The 20,809-nt window shown below is 33.9% G+C and overlaps 2 protein-coding genes across 2 annotated transcripts; one reads left to right on the top strand and one right to left on the bottom strand.

Moving 5' to 3' along the window:
- The first annotated feature begins 911 nt into the window (after window positions 1–911).
- LOC132545580 (small integral membrane protein 20-like) lies at window positions 912–6,172 on the top strand. Its single transcript, XM_060209271.1, has 3 exons — window positions 912–1,075; window positions 4,932–4,988; window positions 5,663–6,172. The coding sequence occupies exons 1-3, from the start codon at window positions 919–921 to the stop codon at window positions 5,710–5,712; spliced, it is 264 nt and encodes an 87-aa protein (XP_060065254.1). The 5' UTR covers window positions 912–918; the 3' UTR covers window positions 5,713–6,172.
- Window positions 6,173–12,991: 6,819 nt separating this feature from the next.
- On the bottom strand, window positions 12,992–20,784 carry LOC132545474 (uncharacterized). Its single transcript, XM_060209157.1, has 9 exons — window positions 20,772–20,784; window positions 20,066–20,283; window positions 18,686–18,849; window positions 17,946–18,196; window positions 16,432–16,847; window positions 15,796–16,083; window positions 14,666–14,854; window positions 14,154–14,301; window positions 12,992–13,227 (listed from the first exon to the last, which is right to left on the bottom strand). The coding sequence occupies exons 1-9, from the start codon at window positions 20,782–20,784 to the stop codon at window positions 12,992–12,994; spliced, it is 1,923 nt and encodes a 640-aa protein (XP_060065140.1).
- Between the last annotated feature and the right edge of the window lie 25 nt (window positions 20,785–20,809).

Genomic DNA, 20,809 nt, shown 5'->3' with positions numbered 1-20,809 from the left:
AAATAAACTTTAACTTTTCAATGATTTTTGTCTCTCATCAGAAAGTGGATACAGTCTGTTTTTTTTTCACAAAAATATTTGAATTCGTATTTGTAATTATGGTCACATAACAAGTTTTTATTTAAATAAGAGGGGTTCGACAAGGGGGTTCTTTGTCTCCGTATCTATTGAATTTATCTATGAAATAACGACGCAGTTCCTTAGAACTTAACCCTGACTTAAAAGAGCTTCATGATTCGACATTCTGTCTTGAAGATGACGAACAATACAAGAAACTTTCTTTAAATAATGGAAAAAAGTCATATAGTTTGGCTAGTGATAAAGAGGTGAAGAGAATCTTTTCGAAAACTATTAAATGAGTTGTCACGTAGAATTCTTAGTCATCATAAGGAAGTCAGAGTCACCTATACACTGACACTCCTAATATTTACACATTTTTAGAGTGCTGTTCTGGGCACTTCTGAAATGCTTAAGAACATACAAAATATATACATTTTACAAATGTTTATGGCTCGGGAAAATTTACAAGATTGAAAGAAGTGTAATGGTAAACCCGTACGAGAACAGAGGCCTTAGTCACTCGCATTACATTGATAAAGAAAATACTAGAGCTCATCGACAGCCGCTAAAAAAAGAAAAGATTAATATCAAGGCAATGCCAAGCATTTTGGTCTGTCAGAGTTATTTCCCTTCGATTCTCACTGTGCAATCGAGAAGGCTGACAACGAGGAAGATAATTGAAATAACGTAGGCTTGGATTTTCATTACAATAAACATGTCTCCTTTTTTTATTCGCATGTATGCTGAAAACAAGAGCAAACAAGTATTTCGCGTAATCATGTCATATTTATCCGCGTTTTAGTCTGAAAGAACGATGTGTTTTTGTTTACTTCCGGTTATTACTAAACAAGGTTGACCATGGCCGGCCGACCAAAGACACAGCGCTTCAAAAAACCCCAGAAGCATAAAATGGTCGGATATAAGTTCGCAACACTTGTGGGAGGCCTCTTTGGAACGCTCGCATTATTTTTGTATCCAACTGTTATTCAACCAATGATCGACCCTACGAAGTGGCGTAAGTTTTTTTTACCAAGCTGTCAATGCAAGAACTCAAATACAACTATAATATGCATACACGTGTGTGTGTAATGTAAATAGATACATGCATATTTGGATACATTGAAAGCTGTCGATATACAGAAGTTACGTAAACCACGTGGGCTCGGGTTGGAGATTTTCAATAATGAAGGACATCAGTTAAGTATTAACTGGTTATTTTACCACAACACTATAATATTCTTTTTATACATATACGCCTCAGTAGGCTAACTCAGTGAATATGTCTATCATTCCAACAATTTTGTTTTCATTAATTTAACTGGCACCCATACTGGTTAGTTCAACTCCTTAAAACGATATTATTTGTATGATAAACATATTCACTGAGTTAGCCCCCTTTGATCGATAGTCCAATTTTCGTAAGATTTCAGATGGGTGCCAGTAGTTCCGTACCATTACCAGTCCATACAAGTCATTTGTACCACAGTTTCCTACCAAGATCTTTAGTCGGTACATACCATTGTTTTTCTATGTCGTATTTATTTTCGTAAAATTTCATATATGTAAGCGTAACTGAATAAGATAGGTGTAGTTTCCAGAACGTTTGTTGATTTTATCATAGGGGTACATTGTATATAACTAAAGACATATATGTATATCTCAGATTTTAGTTATAGATTGCGTTGATTCTCTCACAGAGTATATTGCGGTAGAGATTGTATTTGGCGAAAATAATCATAACTACTCACTTCTCATTGTTGTTCTTTTAAATGGTCTACATGCTTTTGATAAAAAAAACTTCTTGTTGATGAAATGTAGGAAATATCGTTATGTCTTCCAGACATTTTCATTAGTGTTCTTTAAAGATTTGACATTAAATACTTTAAAGGGATATTCTGCACAAGTAAAGAGTTCATGGGATAATTTTGAAGAAAACTATACAAAATTATCAACTCGTGTTCTTATGGAAATCATACACCTCAATTTACCATTTAAACAAACAAATGATAATTGTTTTGCAGAAATTTGTTATATATCCAGCAAGATTGATTTACATAATGTTTATGCTGCCCTGATTACATCATTACAGATTTGCGTTGTTATAAGTCGAACAGAAAAAAATATTTGTGCAAGTTATAAAATCATCAGAAAATAAGCTAAATGAAGTATGGTAGTAAAATTGTAATCCCAGCAGAATTTTTGTGAAGAATCTTATTTTGTGTATTGAATGTGAACTGTTTGATCGGTTTTAGGGTGTTTCCTTATGTTTTTGAGCTCAAAATATATTTTGCATTTAATGTTGGTTCAGGAGTCATTGTCTGCGAGTTTTTTTTTAATTACAAAACTAAAAATAAGCTGAGCATACAGTAGAGCATACAGTTTTCGAGAGAAGTCATAGCAGAGTTTCCTCCCTTGAATGGTTAGTACAGAGAAGAGATTTAAAAACAGAAGATGCAGGGATGGAGTTCCCACATCAGTTACATCAATATCGCTCCAACATTGTTTTGTTTTCGATGAGATTGGCCTGTCATAGTGTTAGTAGAGATGTTTATAAAATGTTTTTGTGTCTTCACAAGTTCATATGTCAGGTATAAGTTGATTGATTGAATTACTGTGACTGTTTAACTTTCTTCTTTCCTAGAAAAAATGGGAATTCCCTTGTTTAGGCTGTTTTGTTTTCAATTCTTTGCAATAGGTCCATTCAAATCTATGTAGGAATTTATTGTGAGATAATGACATTGATTTGTAATGATAAATCTACTATGTAACACAATAACTGTCAATCTAAGTTTTATGTTGGTGTCAGCTTTTTTACCACATTCATAATGGGTCTAACACGACAGTCAGACAGTAAATCACATGATTTATGTGTTATATCCTGCATGTACAAGTCTTCTATTGTATATCATTTAACGTGAATAAAGATTGAAAGCAAACTGAACGTTGTCCATCGGCGATGAGTTTGGTCCAAATCAGCACAGGGGCAGAATGATTTTAGTGAACAGCATACACACTTGTGTATTTACCCAGTGCTTTGTATAAAATCTTTGATCCAGTGAAGGGAGGTTACAAATTCACTTCATTATTTGTCATGTAACTACTCCAACATTTGTTTTGGTAAAGATATATGGTGATACATATCGACTTGGCTTCGGAATACTTTTTAACTGACCATCAGTTTTGGTACATAACAACCAAACGCTTGGTATGAAAAGAGTAGTACAGACCAATTGTGATATGGAACGACTGGTATTCTTTCAGAGAATGTAAGATACTGAATACTCACAATCAAGGAACTGAGCCCATGTGACGTAAATGTCAAATAGCTGTTTTCATTATTTCATTATCTAGTCAAAAACTAAAATCTGTTCTTTCTATTCATTTTTGTCAGACAAAATGAAACTAAAGCATGTAAACATCTACTCCAATAGTGTTAAATGTTTACCCAGTACGACAAGAAATTTATGAAAGGAGCCATCAGCACACTAACATCAGATGATAAATGTTATAACAGCCCAGTAAACATCAAGACATTTCTGCTTGAATCAAGTTCATATAGGTATAGACGCTGTTTGTAAGGCAACAAGGGCTAACTTTCAGGATTTTGAGTAATGTATGATATCAGTTAATAATTACACCAATACAAATCCAGTATTGATACACACTCTGAAACCTTATGGAAGTTTGTATCAATGTTTGCATTTCTAACTCACCTGGCCCAAAGGGAGGGTAATTAAGGGTCAGATTTGGACTGTATTGGGAGGGTGATTAAGGGCCAGATCTGGTCTGTATATGGATGGTAAGTAAGGGTCAGATCTGGACTGTATTGGGAGGGTGATTAAGGGTCAGATTTGGACTGTATTGGGAAAGTGATTAAGGGCCAGATCTGGTCTGTATATGGATGGTAAGTAAGGGTCAGATCTGGACTGTATTGGGAGGGTGATAAAGGGTCAGATCTGGTCTGTATATGGATGGTAAGTAAGGGTCAGATCTGGACTGTATTGGGAGGTTGATTAAGGGCCAGATCTGGTCTGTATATCGATGGTGATTAAGGGTCAGATCTAGACTATAAATAGAGGGTGATTAAGGGCCAGATCTGGTCTGTATATGGATGGTGATTAAGGGCCAGGTTTGTACTATATATGGAAGGTGATTAGGTACCTGATCTTGACTAAATAGGGTGGTTACTGGTAGTTCTTTCAACTGAAATTAATGAATAGCAGCTTACGTAAAGTTACTTTTTTTTAAAAAAAATTATAACTGATTCAGCACCAGAGTATTGTCCTTATTAATTAATTCCATGGAAAAATTTGCAATACTTTGGAATCTTGCACTCTTTCACCTTTATTTGGCCATCGTTATTGAAAAACATTAACAAAAATGAGCATTTTCTTTGAGATGACATCAGAAGGCTGGCTTGGCTGCAGGTCACCTCCTTGTGATCTCTGCTTACATTGGAATTCAGCAGGACATTTTGTTATTATAATGTTGAGAACAAAGGACTAGATTAAATAAGTGTTAAGATGTTGCATTATCTGGATATATAAAAAGGTTTGTGTTATGCTTTGCAGAATACTAAAATTTATGAAAATATTTTACTACCTCTTGTGGCTGATAGACAGATGTCTGCTCCACAACAGATGTACATGTAGGCCTTACTGCCTTAGGTTTGATATACAAATGTAGCAGCCATGGAAATATTATTACTGAAACAATAATCCAACATGTTTTGACACAATATGTACTTGTTTATAGATGAGGTTGAATTGAATGACTATGCAATGCTTTTAGATTGCTTAGAACTGTAGTAGTGATCTGACAGTCACAATAAAAATAAGTAAATTTAAAACATTGCATTTATGATTTTTCAGAAGAAATACAGAAAGAAGCTAGAGCAGGATATGACCAAGAAAAGATACAACCTGGAGGTAAGTGTGTTGTGTGATTTATTATCTAAATATCAGTATAGTTTGCATGTATGTTCTTGGTGTTTATGTAACTATTGTATGATATAATTTAAAGGTCAGTATTGTATGATACATTTAAGCATGGTGGTCAGTATGGTATGATGGTCTTGATGTGAATAACACTTTGAGATATATTGTACCAATACTGTCTGTCACACTGGCTAGGTAACACTGTATCGCTCATAATGTGCTCTGTCACGAAGAATATCACAAAACAGAAATCATTGGCCAAAACATCAAGCAAACCTAATTACCTAGACAGTATGACATAATGTTTAAATGAAGATACCATACATCTGATAACATGCGTCAACCTTTGCTGCTCATGTTTCAGCAGTTGTGTTATAATTAGATGGCCTTCAAGTGTTGGTTTTCTCAGTAATTTTTATGGATATCAACAATTTTTAACATAAGTCACTTTTATTTCAATAGAAACAAGTTTGTGCATCTTTATAAACAGTTTGCTGGATAAACAGATGTATATATGAAATTTGACTCAGTGTTTTAGGAGACCACATGGTATCAGAATGTTTTTCTATCATCTTAACCAGAAATGTTTCTGAAAGTACGGTTATTGATGTTGAGGTTATTGAAGTTCGGATATTTATTGACAGAAATATCTGATTTGGTTACAGACATGAGAGTATGGACTAACCCGATGAAAACACCAAGCAAGAAGGAATAAGAGAAGACGACGATGAAGAACATTTACTTATTAATATATAACTAAAAATAGTTTGTGTGATGAGAAAGGATATGTAAAATCTAATACAAACAGACTGAGAAAAAACCGGATCAACTTACTAAAAGTGTGTTCATCATAAACTGATGTGGTAGTGATGAGGAAAATCCCTGTAGATTTTGAAATAGAATCGAAAGTGAAGTGTGATTGAGTGACAATAACAAAGTAATATTTGTGATGATGCATCAAGAAGAAACTGTCTTAATTACTTGAATGATTTTGTAAACTGTGTGTGAGCAAGCTAGGAATATGCTCTCTGTATGGTAGAACATGTAAATACACTTCTTGAGCTTAAATATTATAGAATTGTGAGCATAAATATTATAATTCTGTTAAAAATTGTAATTGTTCTCAGCTGATAATTACTACAGTGTAGTATATAAAAGCGTTCTCAACAATTCCATTTTTACAGTTGTAACATTGAATGAGTTTGACCACACCTTTTTCAAAAAAAACAAAAAACAAAAAAAAAACAACCTGTTTGTATACACTTGTTAAGATTCAAGAATGAATTAGAAAGCTGATCCTTATTTTAGGGAGGTCCAAATGAGAAAAATTGGGAAAACACAGTGTTGTTTTAAACAAAATATATGTAGACTGTCACCATTGTTGCAAACCTCTAGTCTAGACAGTACTTCAATAGGTTGTTTCAGGAAAACAAGAACAAAAGCCAAATGCATAAATAGGATAATCATATCTATTATCCAATATCCGGTTAAAGATATATATTTCTATTTGAAAAAAAATGCCAAAAAATACTGCTAGTATATTATGAAGAAACAATATCAGTTTCCTTTTTCCTAAAACTACATGTCATGGTAGGGAAGGTTAAAAAGTTTTGACAGATAACTTAACAGTACTCAGATAGATTAATGGGTAGTACAATGATACTCAACTAAGAACTAGGATTCTCTATTAGATAAATCGGTCAGCTCATAAACCAAACGTGTAGTCACAATTGTGTACATTCATTAGGGAAAGCTTAATATTATATTGTGTTGTTCAGCTCTCATATGAAATAAGTTGGACTTGTTGCTTGAAACCAGATACAAGTATAAACAGTTCATTTATGCTGTTAATCAGTTGAAGGCCAGGGTTATTTGAATTTCTGGCTTCAGAGATTTAGAAATTATTCAAGATGTGAGATGATTTTTTTTATTATCAAAACGACTCAAATAGCAAATTACAATTTTCGTCATGAAAGCCAAAAAATCAGGTTTATTTATTCATTCACGGTTCATCTCCCACTAATACAGCTGACACGGGTACCTTATGTAAATTATATTGCAGGACAACAAAAAAGTCAGATAGTTGAGAGTTTTACTGAGTTCATAATCATTTGTGACATAATACTTGTAACTTCAGCTGTTTGATTACTAAACTAGTCTGTATTTCAACTTGTGGATAATCTTTCTTGTACGTCTTAATTTGTAAGTCTGCTCCATGCAACATCCTGTAGATTACCGTCGGCTGGAATCTGTTGATGACTGTGGCAGTGTGTGACATTGTGGGGGCAATCACAACAGCCTTTGGTGAGGTTGTAGAAATCATCAAAAAAGACACATTACCAAGGGTAGAGGAGTTCACCTTACCGACCCATACACAGGAATTTTCTGACAAATTGATAGATACATAAGAAATAATAACTATTAATTCATTCAATTTGTAACAATGTATTAAAGAATGGAAGCATTGTAAAGGCTGAACGTTCAATGCTGGTATTCCTTGTCTCCCATTTATCACATTTATCTTCTTTCTTAAGATCGCATTCCAAAAGTTTGAAAGACAACGAAATAACTGAAGATACAATGATAGAAATGTTATCCATGGATGTAGGTATTCATGTCTTGTATATATATATATATATATTCATCAGCTGTGACAATTAAGAAGCTGGCACTTCGTCATTTAGAACATAAACAAGAAACCCAGCTAGCGGCAGCATCTAGCTTGATCTTAGGAGGGAAATTCATACACTCACTTTGCACGACTTAATGATCCGATAGACTGAAAAGGCAAGTAACCACCAAGAGCAAAACAACATAGGAAAGTATCGTCTCGTTGCCTACAAAATGGTAAAATGTATGTTAGCCTACATGTTTTGTGCAAATATCCATTTTGATACTATGTCATATTCATCTTTCGATAGAACTGAAAAACTTTTATAGCAACCGTCATTCGAAGAGGATGTTGGTTTTATTTCTTTCATACACATGCTTGTAAAAATGTAATATCTATGCCGTTTTCCATACGTTCTCAGCTGTCATATGAAAGAAAACATTACGGTAGTCATATTTATCTGTGAGTTCTACATATTTACTTTAGAAGCATCTTTTTATACTTAATAGCATATATAAGAACACCCCCCCCAAAAAAAGGGAAAAATCCCAATAGTTATTGATGAGCTCTATAACCATTAATGTACAGTGAAATTATTTTTTGCTGAATTTATTTATTTGACAAGCTGCATTTTGTTACATATAATTTCCCTTTCTTTCCAATACATTAATCTTCATGTCATCACTACCGTATGAAACAGTATCTGTCCGAGTTAAGAACTGATTCACCCCACTAACATGGTGACTCTTGATTAAACGGTTAGCATTGTATCCATTCACCTAAACATTACGTCAAACGTAGAAAAACCTACCTAAATCCAATATGTCTTCGGAGTCGTGGAAATCCTAAAATTGAAATGTAGCAAGTGTAATATGTACCTATGTATGAAAGTAATATCCGTAATGGTCGTGTTTATGAATGATTATCCTAATATGTCGGTAAATGCACTTTGTATAAAACTTCAATCTTACCTTCATAATTAAATCATTCATACTACACAGCACAAAAAAGCTCTGATTCACGTCAACGGAATACATCCTTGCAACATTACGATCAAATATAACTAAGGATTATTGTGAACATTACGGCATACACGTTGTGAAACAAGTTTAAGGTAGTTAAAATTATTGAATGATATAGTCGGTAGTAAATTTTATTTCATGAGTTTGATCAGGGACGATCGAGTTACATTGTATCTAAACAGTCAATATCGAAATCGGGCAATTTACCATCAAGTTTATTTGATACATGTAGCAACACACTTGAAATATACAATATTTGTTAAAACTGAGGTCACTAGACTCTACATGTATTTTTCTTTGTTATATTTAACAACTGAATAATTCAAATAAAGCAAAATGTCTGCAACCCCAACATACAATTAATAAGCCAACAATTCGTTATTATTGCTACTCAATGATACTGCTAAAGCTTCGTACTTGTGTTCATCATCAAAATGGCAACGGGGAGTCAGAATAACATGGCCCTTTACAAAAGGACGTATGGTGCATTGTCATGAATTGTTCTGTATTGAAAGGTACTTGTGTGCCTTCAGTAAGGTTCGAGATTGAGGATGGCTAGTTCTGAAGGTGGACTTCCTCTGTTTATGGTATAGGCAAAGCGGAATTAGAAATCGATGTCTAGGCATCAGCCTCCTATCTCGATCTTTACCTTCATCTAAACTAACAAAGCCGTATGCTAATGATGATGATTCTGACTTCCCTATTGTGTATTTTCCGTTTCTTGATTGTAAGAAGACTGCTTCCCTAAGATATGTTGTTCACGTGTCGAAAGTAGTTCGGCTGTTAAGGTCTTGTTTCCATTATCACGATTGCCGTGAAAGATGTTGACAATTGACAGAAGCGTGAAGATCCCAGAGATACAAGTTGATGAAGCCTGTGGGGAAGTTTACGGTCACCATTTTCGTGTTCTTGTGCATTATAAAATGTTTTCGATGTTTTCTTTGTTATTGGCCTTGTTCCGATATAAATACGACACGTATTGTCTATGAAGCAGAAGGCATTTACCCTTCCTTTCTGTATATAGACATAATTGTACAAAAGAGTTGTAAATAGTACGTCCACGTCTTATTCTGTGTACCAGTCACTCCTAACATTTAAATATAAATTCCCACGTTGTAACAATACAAAGTATACGTGTAGGCGCAAACATTATCTAGCAGATCAGAAGTAATCTTAAACGTAAACATGGGGTCACTGACATTAAATGAAGATTGAATTACCCGACTGAAACGCTCTGTTGTGTTTACTGTATTTTTTCGATTACTTTAGTTTTTCCTTAGTCGCCTTCTTGGCTTCAAACGTTCGACTTAGCATCACGGACGAGTCCTAGGAGGACGAAACTACTGAATGATGCAGTTTATTCTATTTTGGCTCTTTTGCTTCTAACTATACATTTGTATTATAAAGTGCCATTTATTTGTGTTTCTTTTGTACACTCGTCGCAGTTTACTGAAATACATGCGGTGTACTTATATCTGAATACAACGGTAGGTAGAGCCAGAAATGTGAATATGTCACTGACATCAATGGGGATATTCTAGGGAAGGCAATGCTTTTCAGTATTATAAAACTCTGCATATAGTGTAATTCAATACAAAACAACGGGTTGCTTGACATCATAGTATGATAATAATACATTTCTTACAAGTGATAACACATTCTGACATAAATTTAGAGTTAGATACAGTAGAGCCATATAATCAATTAAATTGCATCAGTTTTGTCATTTTAAAACTTGTCAGCATAAAGTTTGAAGACTGGGAGGTAGCTAAGGTCAAAGCCGCATAGTTCCTTGAATTACATATATATTTACATATATTTCACATATATCTTCTCATCCTAGAATAACGTCAAATACATGTGCCACATTGCTAAAATCATGTTGGAGGTCCGACCAATATGGACTTCATTATCATAAAGATAATTGTTTTGGATATTCGTCTTAAAAATCAAAATACAATTGATAAAAAACTGTATATCTTGACAGACATAAATTTTACATCAAACTTTATTTGTTATATTTTTAATGACGTCCTTCTTCGTTATTAGCAGTCAATAATGATTCCGTATAAATAAACATACAGGTATTAGCATATAAAACTAATGACCAAACATAAAATCGTGATACCTCACATAGTCGATTTGTATTGTAATGCACAATATATATGCAAACATCAACATGACTTATAACAATGATCTGATTACTGACACATTTGCAGCGTGTGACAATAAATAAACACTAGATGCTTTCCAACTATACTAGCTAATTGCTAAGACAAATGTCGTCACCTTGCTACTTTAAGAGGTGGTATGAACTGTGACGATGACACGTGTTGCATATTGATTTGCTTCCAACATGATGTACAAATTTTATTAATACTATTTAACCACCTGATTCGGAATCAATTTCAAGTTTCAATAATTATAGAAAAAAATGCCTAAAACTCATATTAGAATATCCTACATTGATGATGAACCAATGGAAAATATGTATAGGGCATAACAAGTAATATCGTTTTCTGATGATGATTGAATTTTCCTCGAGCTATTTTTTTGTCTTATTTCGTCCCATCCGTTGCATTGGTATAGTTATATGATCGTTCTCTTTTTAAGAGAAATGAGAAAATGTATTCATGTAAAATAAAAAAAACTAAAAAAAAATGTTTTGAAATATGTACAGTGTGTTACTTTCATTAGAACACGAGTAATAATATCGCATTGTTTTTATGATTTATAAATAAACCTGTTAAAAACCTTCTAAAATGTTACTTATTACATCCTATGTCTTTGTTGGTATTCACAATTGCCTTTGGAAACAAATAAAAATCATATTGATAAAAGAAATACAGGCATTTAAACTGTATTCAACAAAATATGAACTAAAATTACAATTCATTAAAATTCATACAAAGAAAGAACCAAGTGTCAGTTTGTTTTCAAAAGGCGAGTCTCCATTTATATATAGATATATGTATATTCAAGATATTTCAGTATATTGTATTGGAATTTTATCCTGATATAGGGGTGCATTTGAAAGCAAGAACAAGAACAAAAAAAAAAAAAAAAAAAAAACCCGGCAGTTGGTGTTAAGACGTTACATAAAATAATCACTGGCTATATCTATAATCTATAATGATATATCAATCAGGAGTTTAAAGGATTGACTTCCAAGGAATTGTAAATCAAAATGAAAATAATACAGTATAAAAAATAAATGTCATTCTACAATACTGGTTATATATATGTAGAAATAAACTTAATCAGATTTAACAGATATTCAAATATAACATAAGTTAAATAAATTCCAGATTGGTTGACAACAACCTACCTTATCAAATTTATCTGTTAATATTACACCAATTATACAAGAGAACGGAGTCATGCTTAAACTGCATTACAAATATACACCGATGTAAGCCAAAATACTATCAGTTACACCGTCAAGTATTTCGTATCTGCAATTTCCGAAATCCTTGACTTTCATCTCGTACATTCTGCTAGTAGCTCGTTTAACCAATTAAAACTTTGTGGATTCTAAAATACAAACCTAAGATGGCACCGTTCACGATAAATTCACGTTAGAAAGTTAGAAGTGAAGCTTTGAATTATTAAGTTTAAAACAAATCAATGTAGTTCAGCATGATCAACAAGCTACTGAGCTGAGGTTATAGTTCATAAAGTCTTAGTCATTTGGAAGATGTTTTTTTCTCAAAATCTACTGAACAGCCGACGTCACGTGACATGTATACCCAGCAAAGATATCATGATTTACTGTATTACTGATGAATCACGTGTCATAACTTCATACATACTGATCCACAAGCCATGACTCTTAAACATTTTAACAAATCAAATCTCAAAATTATTCTCAAATGGATTCTGAAAACATTATTTAACAGCAACTATTTTATAACAGAACAAGTACTTTGTCAAAGTAAGAAATAAAAAAATATCACCGCTGCGCTTACCATCAAATGTATCACAATATTATACCGAAAAGCTAATTTGATTATTGACCTTTTATAATAAGATAGATAATGATATACAAATCAGCAAACTGTATATATAAATCGGACCTTGTTTAAGTAAACGAACGAAATTGCACTTTGTTAGTAAGTATATACTATGTACTCGGAAACTGTCACAGTAATTTAGTTTTCACCCATTACCTGCCTTTCTCTATTGGGCAAAAAGGTTCTGAAACAGTAGAATTAGAATTTAAATGTAACTTTTTAGAGCGAATGTAAAACTAGTCAAAAATGAAACTTATGGAAAATTAAAAACCTGGACGAAGAGGGTGAAAACACCTTGGACGAATGATTCCCAGTATAGTGTACTTTTGCTCTGTCTCTTGAGATTGATTACGCTTTAATTAAGTGAAGCAAGAGCATGGTCATCACACTCGCAAGACTGAAATGGACAGAGGATGCAACGCCTGTAACAGGAGGTACAGGTGTTGGCGATGTATATGACCAGCTCCCACACCGGGGAAAGTTGGCGGGAGGAGAGGGCATCTGGTCGAAATCGCCGACCTGAATCACAACTCCCATTCCAATGTTGGCATGAAACTCAATGTGACAGTGCATAAACCAAAATCCTGAAATAGAGAAATTACTGCTTTATAGAGTCGTAGTGTGTCACTTTACTTTATTTTTGATTCAAGAATGTATACAATTTTATCTTGCAACTGCTCTTCCTTTGCCGAAATGCAATTTTTTTTGCGGTATTCGGTATTAATTTGTTTTCTGATTACCTTAGATATTTCATTTTAGAAAAGAAATAACAGATCAAATAAGCGATTTTATTTGTTTTATCAAAGACGACTTTTTTCCACATAAAATCATAAATTTGCATTTTATATCCATTGAATTGTGAAACTAGATTTACGTGCGGAGTAATTATTTTGACGTGTGTCATCAGGCACAATCAGGTAACGTGAACGTCAGGTAAACAAAGATTGAATAGACCTAACACACTGATTATAGTCTGAATTTTCAAGAAGTGTTGCAGGATAAGTAGAATACATAGCCAGTGTCTTAAGATATAAGCTGCATTTTGGCTCGGGAGAGAAAGACAAAAGTGGTTCCTCAAAGGCTGACAACTTCTTTCAGTCTTTCTTCCTTTCGCGGCAAAATACAGCTTATATTTAAAGACACTGACCATATATTCTCTATAGTATTGCTATAACAAAATTAAAGTTTGTCAGAAAGTAATGAGATTGCCACCAAAAGAACATTTACATGACACTACTTTGGTAAAGCTGCATTTTAAGTATGACACAGACTTTGCTAACCTATCAATTAAAAGTCTTTGTTTATATATGAACAATAACATCTCGAAATGCTGACAATTATTTTTGTTTTAAATCTGTAAATGAACGTGTTTATTCGGAAATTGTTCCATCGAATTCGTCAAACAAAAACTTCATGTGTTTTCTTTGCTAATACTGAGAGAATACTTAAAATTGATAAATCAATGACCCCTTTATTATTTCACATTTTTGCTGATCAGTGGGATGAGTACCTGGATTGTTGGCATGGACTCGGAGGATGACATAACCACCATCTGGAACGGTAACTGTGTCTTTATCAACAGGAGACGTCAAGTTTCTGATCAGCTTTCCTTCATTGTCCAGACGTTTTACCTCCTCAAGGGTCGTAGATTTGTTGAGCTGGAAAATACATAATTTACAACATAAACATTGTTGATGTAAAATGACAAATACTTAGGAAAGAATGAAATGAAAAAATATAATGATGCGTCAGATTTTCATTTACAACCAAAAGTTACGAAACTTTGCTGACTAAAAATATCACTAAATTTTTAACTGTTTAATTTTCCTTGATATAAACAAAATAGAAAGGATATTGATTTAAAATGTAATTAGATAATGGTTTAGATTATGTTTACTAGCTAATTATTTTGTAAAATATCCTTTATTTTTAAGTGGTTCACTTTAAACATAGACATTATTCTGTGATACAGGTAAAGATACACATGTGTGTTTACATTTTATACAGTGTTGATATACACACCCTATCCATGCCAATCACCCTAAACTTATGACCGTGAAGATGCATTGGATGATTGGCATCCCAGATCTTTCCTTCATCGATGACTATAAACTCTACAGTGTCACCCAGGTCCACCTTTAGTGTGTGAATACATTCACAAAATTCCTCGGAGCAATTCTTTTTCACAGTGTCAGTATTACAGAACATCTCCTGCAAACATAGTAAACAACTTATTTACTATATGTTTATTAATGTTCACGGGTCAAAAGGTTATTCAAAACATCTTATCAATATAACGATCACACCATGACGATTGAGTCCTTTAAGGTCTTAATGCGAATTTAGCTATCATCAACCTACATACCTGGTCATGCATTCGTACAGAGTTAACCAAATAATTTTGTCACCTTTGTCATGGTAATGATAACGTATTTAGTGCGATCAGGTTTCCTCCGTTTAGAATAAAATCAGTGACTTGATTGTTGTTTGAGTGAAACACATAGCTAAAACGAGAACACTGTTGAATCTTATAGTAAATCGAGTTAGAAGGAATAAAATTTCAACAAGCTTCATGTACTTCATATTTAGTGGCGGTTAAATTGAAACGATTTCGCACTGGCTATTCTATATACAACCCCATTTATATAAATAAATTGCATGGATAACTTTCTATTGAAGAGTCACCTATTTGTGTACCTAGTACAGTTTTTGAGACTGGTAGATGGTTGGCTTTGCTGATGAACTCAACTTTCCTAGCCTGCATGCCAATACAAGCAATGGCGAGTTCAGCTGTATGATGTAGATTAAGTCGCTATTTGCTAACATATAATCCATTCTAAATTTCTATTGAAAGATGTATATTTATGAGTATAAACTTTAACGACAATGTCATTGATCAAACCAACAAAAATATACTTTTACATGGTTCTTTTCCGAAGAAAAGGATATAATTAATCATGAAAAGATACTAAATATCCTGATGATGATATTAAGAAAATGAATACCTCATTTAATCTTACATTTTACAATCAGGATTATTGTGATGTACCAAATGATAATTCCAATATTAACATTCTCTCTCACCCCTCCGTACTCATCGTATGACGTAGAATTTCAATAAAGAATTACAATTGATATAAAAAAATGGATACCTGTGGTATGTCATGGAATTGTGTCAGAGGAGGGGAAGGTGGCAGGGTATTGCTGATATGATTTATCTGCGGTGACAATAAATGGTTGTATGCCTCCACGACAGTGGAAGGGGAAACATACTCAGGCCCTACATAGAAGTTATAGTTGTCGATGTTGTTAAAGTCCATTGTGAGGTAGAACTTCTTGTCAGGTGTTTCCTGAAGTGCTTTGTTTGACGGACGCATATTGTCAAGATGCGTCACTGGTACCAGCATATCAGTTGCTTTTTTATTCCATGGATTGAGTTTCTGAAAACAGGACAGACCATTCATAAATTTAAGAACAATACTACTTACATATTCTTAAGTTAATTAACCTAATTTGTATATATAAAAATATAGCAATATGCAAGATTCCAAAGCTCTTACTATCTGATGTAATTTTTTCGTAATAATGATAATTTGTTATTGAAGTAAGACAAGGGGGGAAAGTAAAAGAAGAGAAGCAGGTGCTTTTGTCTAGTATTCAATGTGATTGTTGATAATAAAAGAATTTGAATAAAGCTTGATTCTAACTGTCTGTCCATTACAGGAAATAAGCTTAATAAATCACATATGTTTCCCTTATCATTAGATGTTTAATGGACATGATTTCACCTTTCCTTCTCTGTCTCCAAACTGGTGTCCTATTGGACGAGTCGGTAACCCCTCGACTGCACCACTGTAACGGAGGATAGCTTGTTGGTAGGCACTTTTTACACCACAATCAGCTTGTCCCCGCGCCCTGACCCAATAATTGTCCATAGGCTGATCGGCTAGAATGACCACATCAAACCGCTCACCGGCGAATATATTGATACTTTCAACGTCGATAGGTTGGAATGGATTACCGTCACTGCTGATAACGCGAAGTGTATGGTTGTCAACGGATAACTGTATTGGACAGTTCAATATACCATTGCTTATTATCCGGAACCTGTAGCGCCGCCCGTGCTCAACATTAAACACTTCATATGGTGTTGTGATATTCTCACTTCGTTCACTGTTGTAGAAAACACGATGAGCTCCTCTTCCTTAATAGAATAATTAATAAAGACGAAATATTAATATCTATTCAGGTACTCTGTCGATATTGGAAATAGCAATATTAACGTAACTATTGTGGTCGATAAAAAAAAAAATAATGAAGGATTTATTACGCTCCTATCTCTACCTTTGTGAGATACGTATATCTCATGTGGACACCCACTTTGTCATGCTGATGTCACATTGACATGAGAAGTTACATTATGACGTCAAAAATCATAATCCCGTCCTAGGATTGCTTGCTTGGTTATGACGATTTGTCATCTCCATCTCATAAACAAAATAAGTCATTACACAAGTTCCTGTGTGGGTTTTTTTTCTAATATGGCTTTACCTTATATGTATGTAAGAGAAAGCATCCTATATCCAGCACAGCAGTTCTTTAGAAAACATTGTGTATTTTTTCAAATTATCAAATATTTGTGTAAGAGATGGGAGAAAAACAGTCAACCATATATTGGTATGTGGAATGTTGGGTAATATACCTTTGGGTATAGAATTTGGATTCAGAACCGAGACAAAGCCTTAGCCTAGAAAGACGTTAATTTTACTCCAAATTTGCATGAAAAGGTACCATTCACTTTTGTGTCTTTTGAACAATGTTCGAGTAGAATATCCATTACCCCACATAAATTTACCAACATATGTTTCATTCTATTTATCTCCAATACACGCCATGTAAGCACCCGAAATTGTTAAATACATCAAATATTAATTTTCTAAATGGTTAATAATACTATAAAGCACATTGAAACACCTTTTCCATGTTCTCTCACTTTGTGGTGTGCTTTTGCATATTTGTCTATGAACTTAAGAATGATATATATATATATATACGCTTAATAGAATAAGGTATTAATATTTTATCATTCGTGATTCAATTCGATTACACACAAGATTTCAAAATAATGCATCCTTATACATCTATATGCTTATGACACTTTCATTTTTAATTTTCACGAGTAGAAAATGCAAATTATAATGCAAAGTTTTGGATTAATGACTTCTATAAGGAAAACAAAATGATAACACAATAATTGGAGAAGTTCTTAAATGCAATCGAATGAAGTAATAAGTGAAATAACCATTAATAAGCATTGAAGCCGGCTTATTGTCACCGTGAGCTTGATGGTGATTGGCAAAACGATCTAGAGTTAATTCCATCAACCAATCGTTGACGAGCATGGTATGTTCGGGTAAGTCGTAGTCATAGACACCGTGATGGAACTCGCGTTCTGGAGCCTGTCGAACAACAAAGGCTCCAAATATTCCATCAGAGCGATGTTGTCCTGAATGTCCGTGCCAAAAGTGGGTTCCAGGATCGCTAACTGTAAATCTGTAGAATGAAATACAATTCAGTTGTAAATTTGATCGTTGCATAACTTTTAACTGAAGTTTGTGGACGATTATAATTTATTGAAAAATGTCACGAAAACATATCGCCATATTCAATAATATAATGATTTTTTAGAGAAAAATACCAATTTTTACCATAATCTTCATCAAAACTCAAATGAAAAAAACTATGGGAAAACATTAACAAAACGGAGACTTCTGAAAAAAAACCCAAGGAAAATAAGACCAGGCATTCTTGAAGAGTAAGCGTCTTCTACTTCATCGACACCTGCCATTTGTAAAACTTGGTAGATCCAAGAAAATGATATCGCATTCTTAAATAGAATATGGCATACATCAACGGAACCAACATTGAAACTATCGATGCATTTAATGGTAAAAACAATGCCTGCTATTTACAGCTGACCTACCGATGCTGATATACGAGATTGGTACCTCATAAATGGTACCTTATGGATGATTGCCTTACCGATATTGAAATGTAGCGAAGTCGTGTATGGGGCACTGGGTAAGCATACCAACCCCGTCCATGTGAGGGCTGCCTCGCTGTAGGATACCGTGCCAATGAATTGACATACCCATTCCATTCATTTTGTTATGAACATTAACCATTACAGTGTCTCCCTCACAAACCTTCAACATAGCATGAACTTTATAGTGAGTCTGCATTAAATCCAATGATTTTTAGATAAATAAATTGACATATATAGGGACTAAGTTGATAGACAGTCATACGTAAAGACAATCTGATCGAGTTGTAGGTCGATACGACATAAAGAGACTAAGTTGATAGACAGTCATACGTAAAGACAATCTGATCGAGTTCTAGGTCGATACGACAAATATATGGACTAAGTTGACAGACAGTCATACGTAAAGACAATCTGATCGAGTTCTAGGTCGATACGACATAAAGAGACTAAGTTGATAGTCATACCTAAAGACAATCTGATCGAGTTGTAGGTCGATACGACAAATATATGGACTAAGTTGACAGATAGTCATAGGTAAAGACAATCTGATCGAGTTGTAGGTCGATACGACATATAAGATGATAGTCAGTCATAGGTAAAGACAATCTGATCGAGTTGTAGGTCGATACGACATATATCGGGACTAAGTTGATAGACAGTCATACGTAGAGACAATTTGATCGAGTTCTAGGTCGATATGACATATATAGAGACTAAGTTGACAATCAGTCATACGTAAAGACAATCTGATCGAGTTGTAGGTCGATACGACATAAAGAGACTAAGTTGACAGATAGTCATACGTAAAGACAATCTGATCGAGTTCTAGGTCGATACGACATAAAGAGACTAAGTTGATGGACAGTCATACGTAAAGACAATCTGATCGAGTTCTAGGTCGATACGACATAAAGAGACTAAGTTGATAGACAGTCATACGTAAAGACAATCTGATCGAGTTCTAGGTCGATACGACATAAAGAGACTAAGTTGACAGACAGTCATACGTAAAGACAATCTGATCGAGTTCTAGGTCGATACGACAGCACGAAAATATATTGCCACAAATCAATAAAACCATTGTACCAGAAGTTTAAACAATCAATTCCTATTCCTAATTTCAATAAATATTACTTGCTTAAGGAAGGGTTTATTTTTTGTATCACTTCACTACTCTAGAATGTTTTTATAACAAATTTCTGCAGAACTGACATAGTTTTTTTTAATATTTCTGATAATTTTTAATTACCACACCTCAGCTATGTTTTATATATATATATATATATAAATTTAGATTCTATCATTTGACAACGGATGAAGTGATACAATTGTAGTAAAAATCCTTAAAGCAAATATACAACCAAACACTGCCTTACATGTATGGCTGGTCCCGGCAACATCCTGTTGACGACAAGGATTGCCCGGGAATTACCGTCAGCTGGGATACACCCGGGTCTGTAACAGTCCGTGATGTTGTGAGGACAGTCACGGCACGCCTTGGTCAGAGTGTAGAAGGTTTCGGCTTGGAAATCATATTCACAGACCATTGGAGAGTTAACTTCACAGGTTCTGATGCAGGGGTGGTCCCGATAATCTAACAGAAACCGATTCGAAAGCATTCATTTCTGACCAAGCGAATGATTCATATAACGTTACATCTGGTATTATGTCATAGAAATCAATATTTTTCAACGTCTTAAACAAAATGGTTCCTCTAATGAAACCCTTTTTTCACATATAGTGTGACACTGATATAATTTATTTACAAAGCATCGTTTTGAATCATTAGCAAGTAGTTCTATTGACTTCATTCATATCTGATATATATTTACATTAAATTCAAACTTGATTTTTCGAAGATTGTTTATCTGTAGTTTAGTTGTTGATAGGGGGATGGTATACTTATAAAATACATATGAAAACAACGACGTGACAATGGAATAAATGGAATCTGTCAGCTTCGCTTCTGCACCGTCATAACAAAAACTTATGCAATAGATGTTATTGCACTGTTAATAGGGTAATTTATGACCGACGGAATACCAATATCAGTGCGTAACAGATGATGGAAGTTTGACTCACGTTTCATCGACATCATGCCTTCTGAGACACTGGTATGG

Source organism: Ylistrum balloti, unplaced genomic scaffold (assembly GCF_031769215.1).
Source record: "Ylistrum balloti isolate Yb309-2 unplaced genomic scaffold, AGI_CSIRO_Ybal_v1 Utg369850, whole genome shotgun sequence".
Lineage (NCBI taxonomy): Eukaryota > Metazoa > Mollusca > Bivalvia > Pectinida > Pectinidae > Ylistrum > Ylistrum balloti.
This window is presented reverse-complemented; position numbering and strand designations above follow the sequence as displayed.

Excerpts from the sequence above, each read along its gene's own strand:
- LOC132545580 (XM_060209271.1), top strand. The coding sequence starts at position 919 with ATGGCCGGCCGACCAAAGACACAGCGCTTCAAAAAACCCCAGAAGCAT. Across the intron at positions 1,076-4,931 it reads GATCGACCCTACGAAGTGGC|AAGAAATACAGAAAGAAGCT; the intron begins GTAAGTTTTTTT and ends ATGATTTTTCAG. Across the intron at positions 4,989-5,662 it reads AGAAAAGATACAACCTGGAG|ACATGAGAGTATGGACTAAC; the intron begins GTAAGTGTGTTG and ends ATTTGGTTACAG.
- LOC132545474 (XM_060209157.1), bottom strand. Across the intron at positions 16,084-16,431 it reads TTGGAGACAGAGAAGGAAAG|AAACTCAATCCATGGAATAA; the intron begins GTGAAATCATGT and ends TCCTGTTTTCAG. Across the intron at positions 14,855-15,795 it reads AATTCCATGACATACCACAG|GAGATGTTCTGTAATACTGA; the intron begins GTATCCATTTTT and ends CTATGTTTGCAG.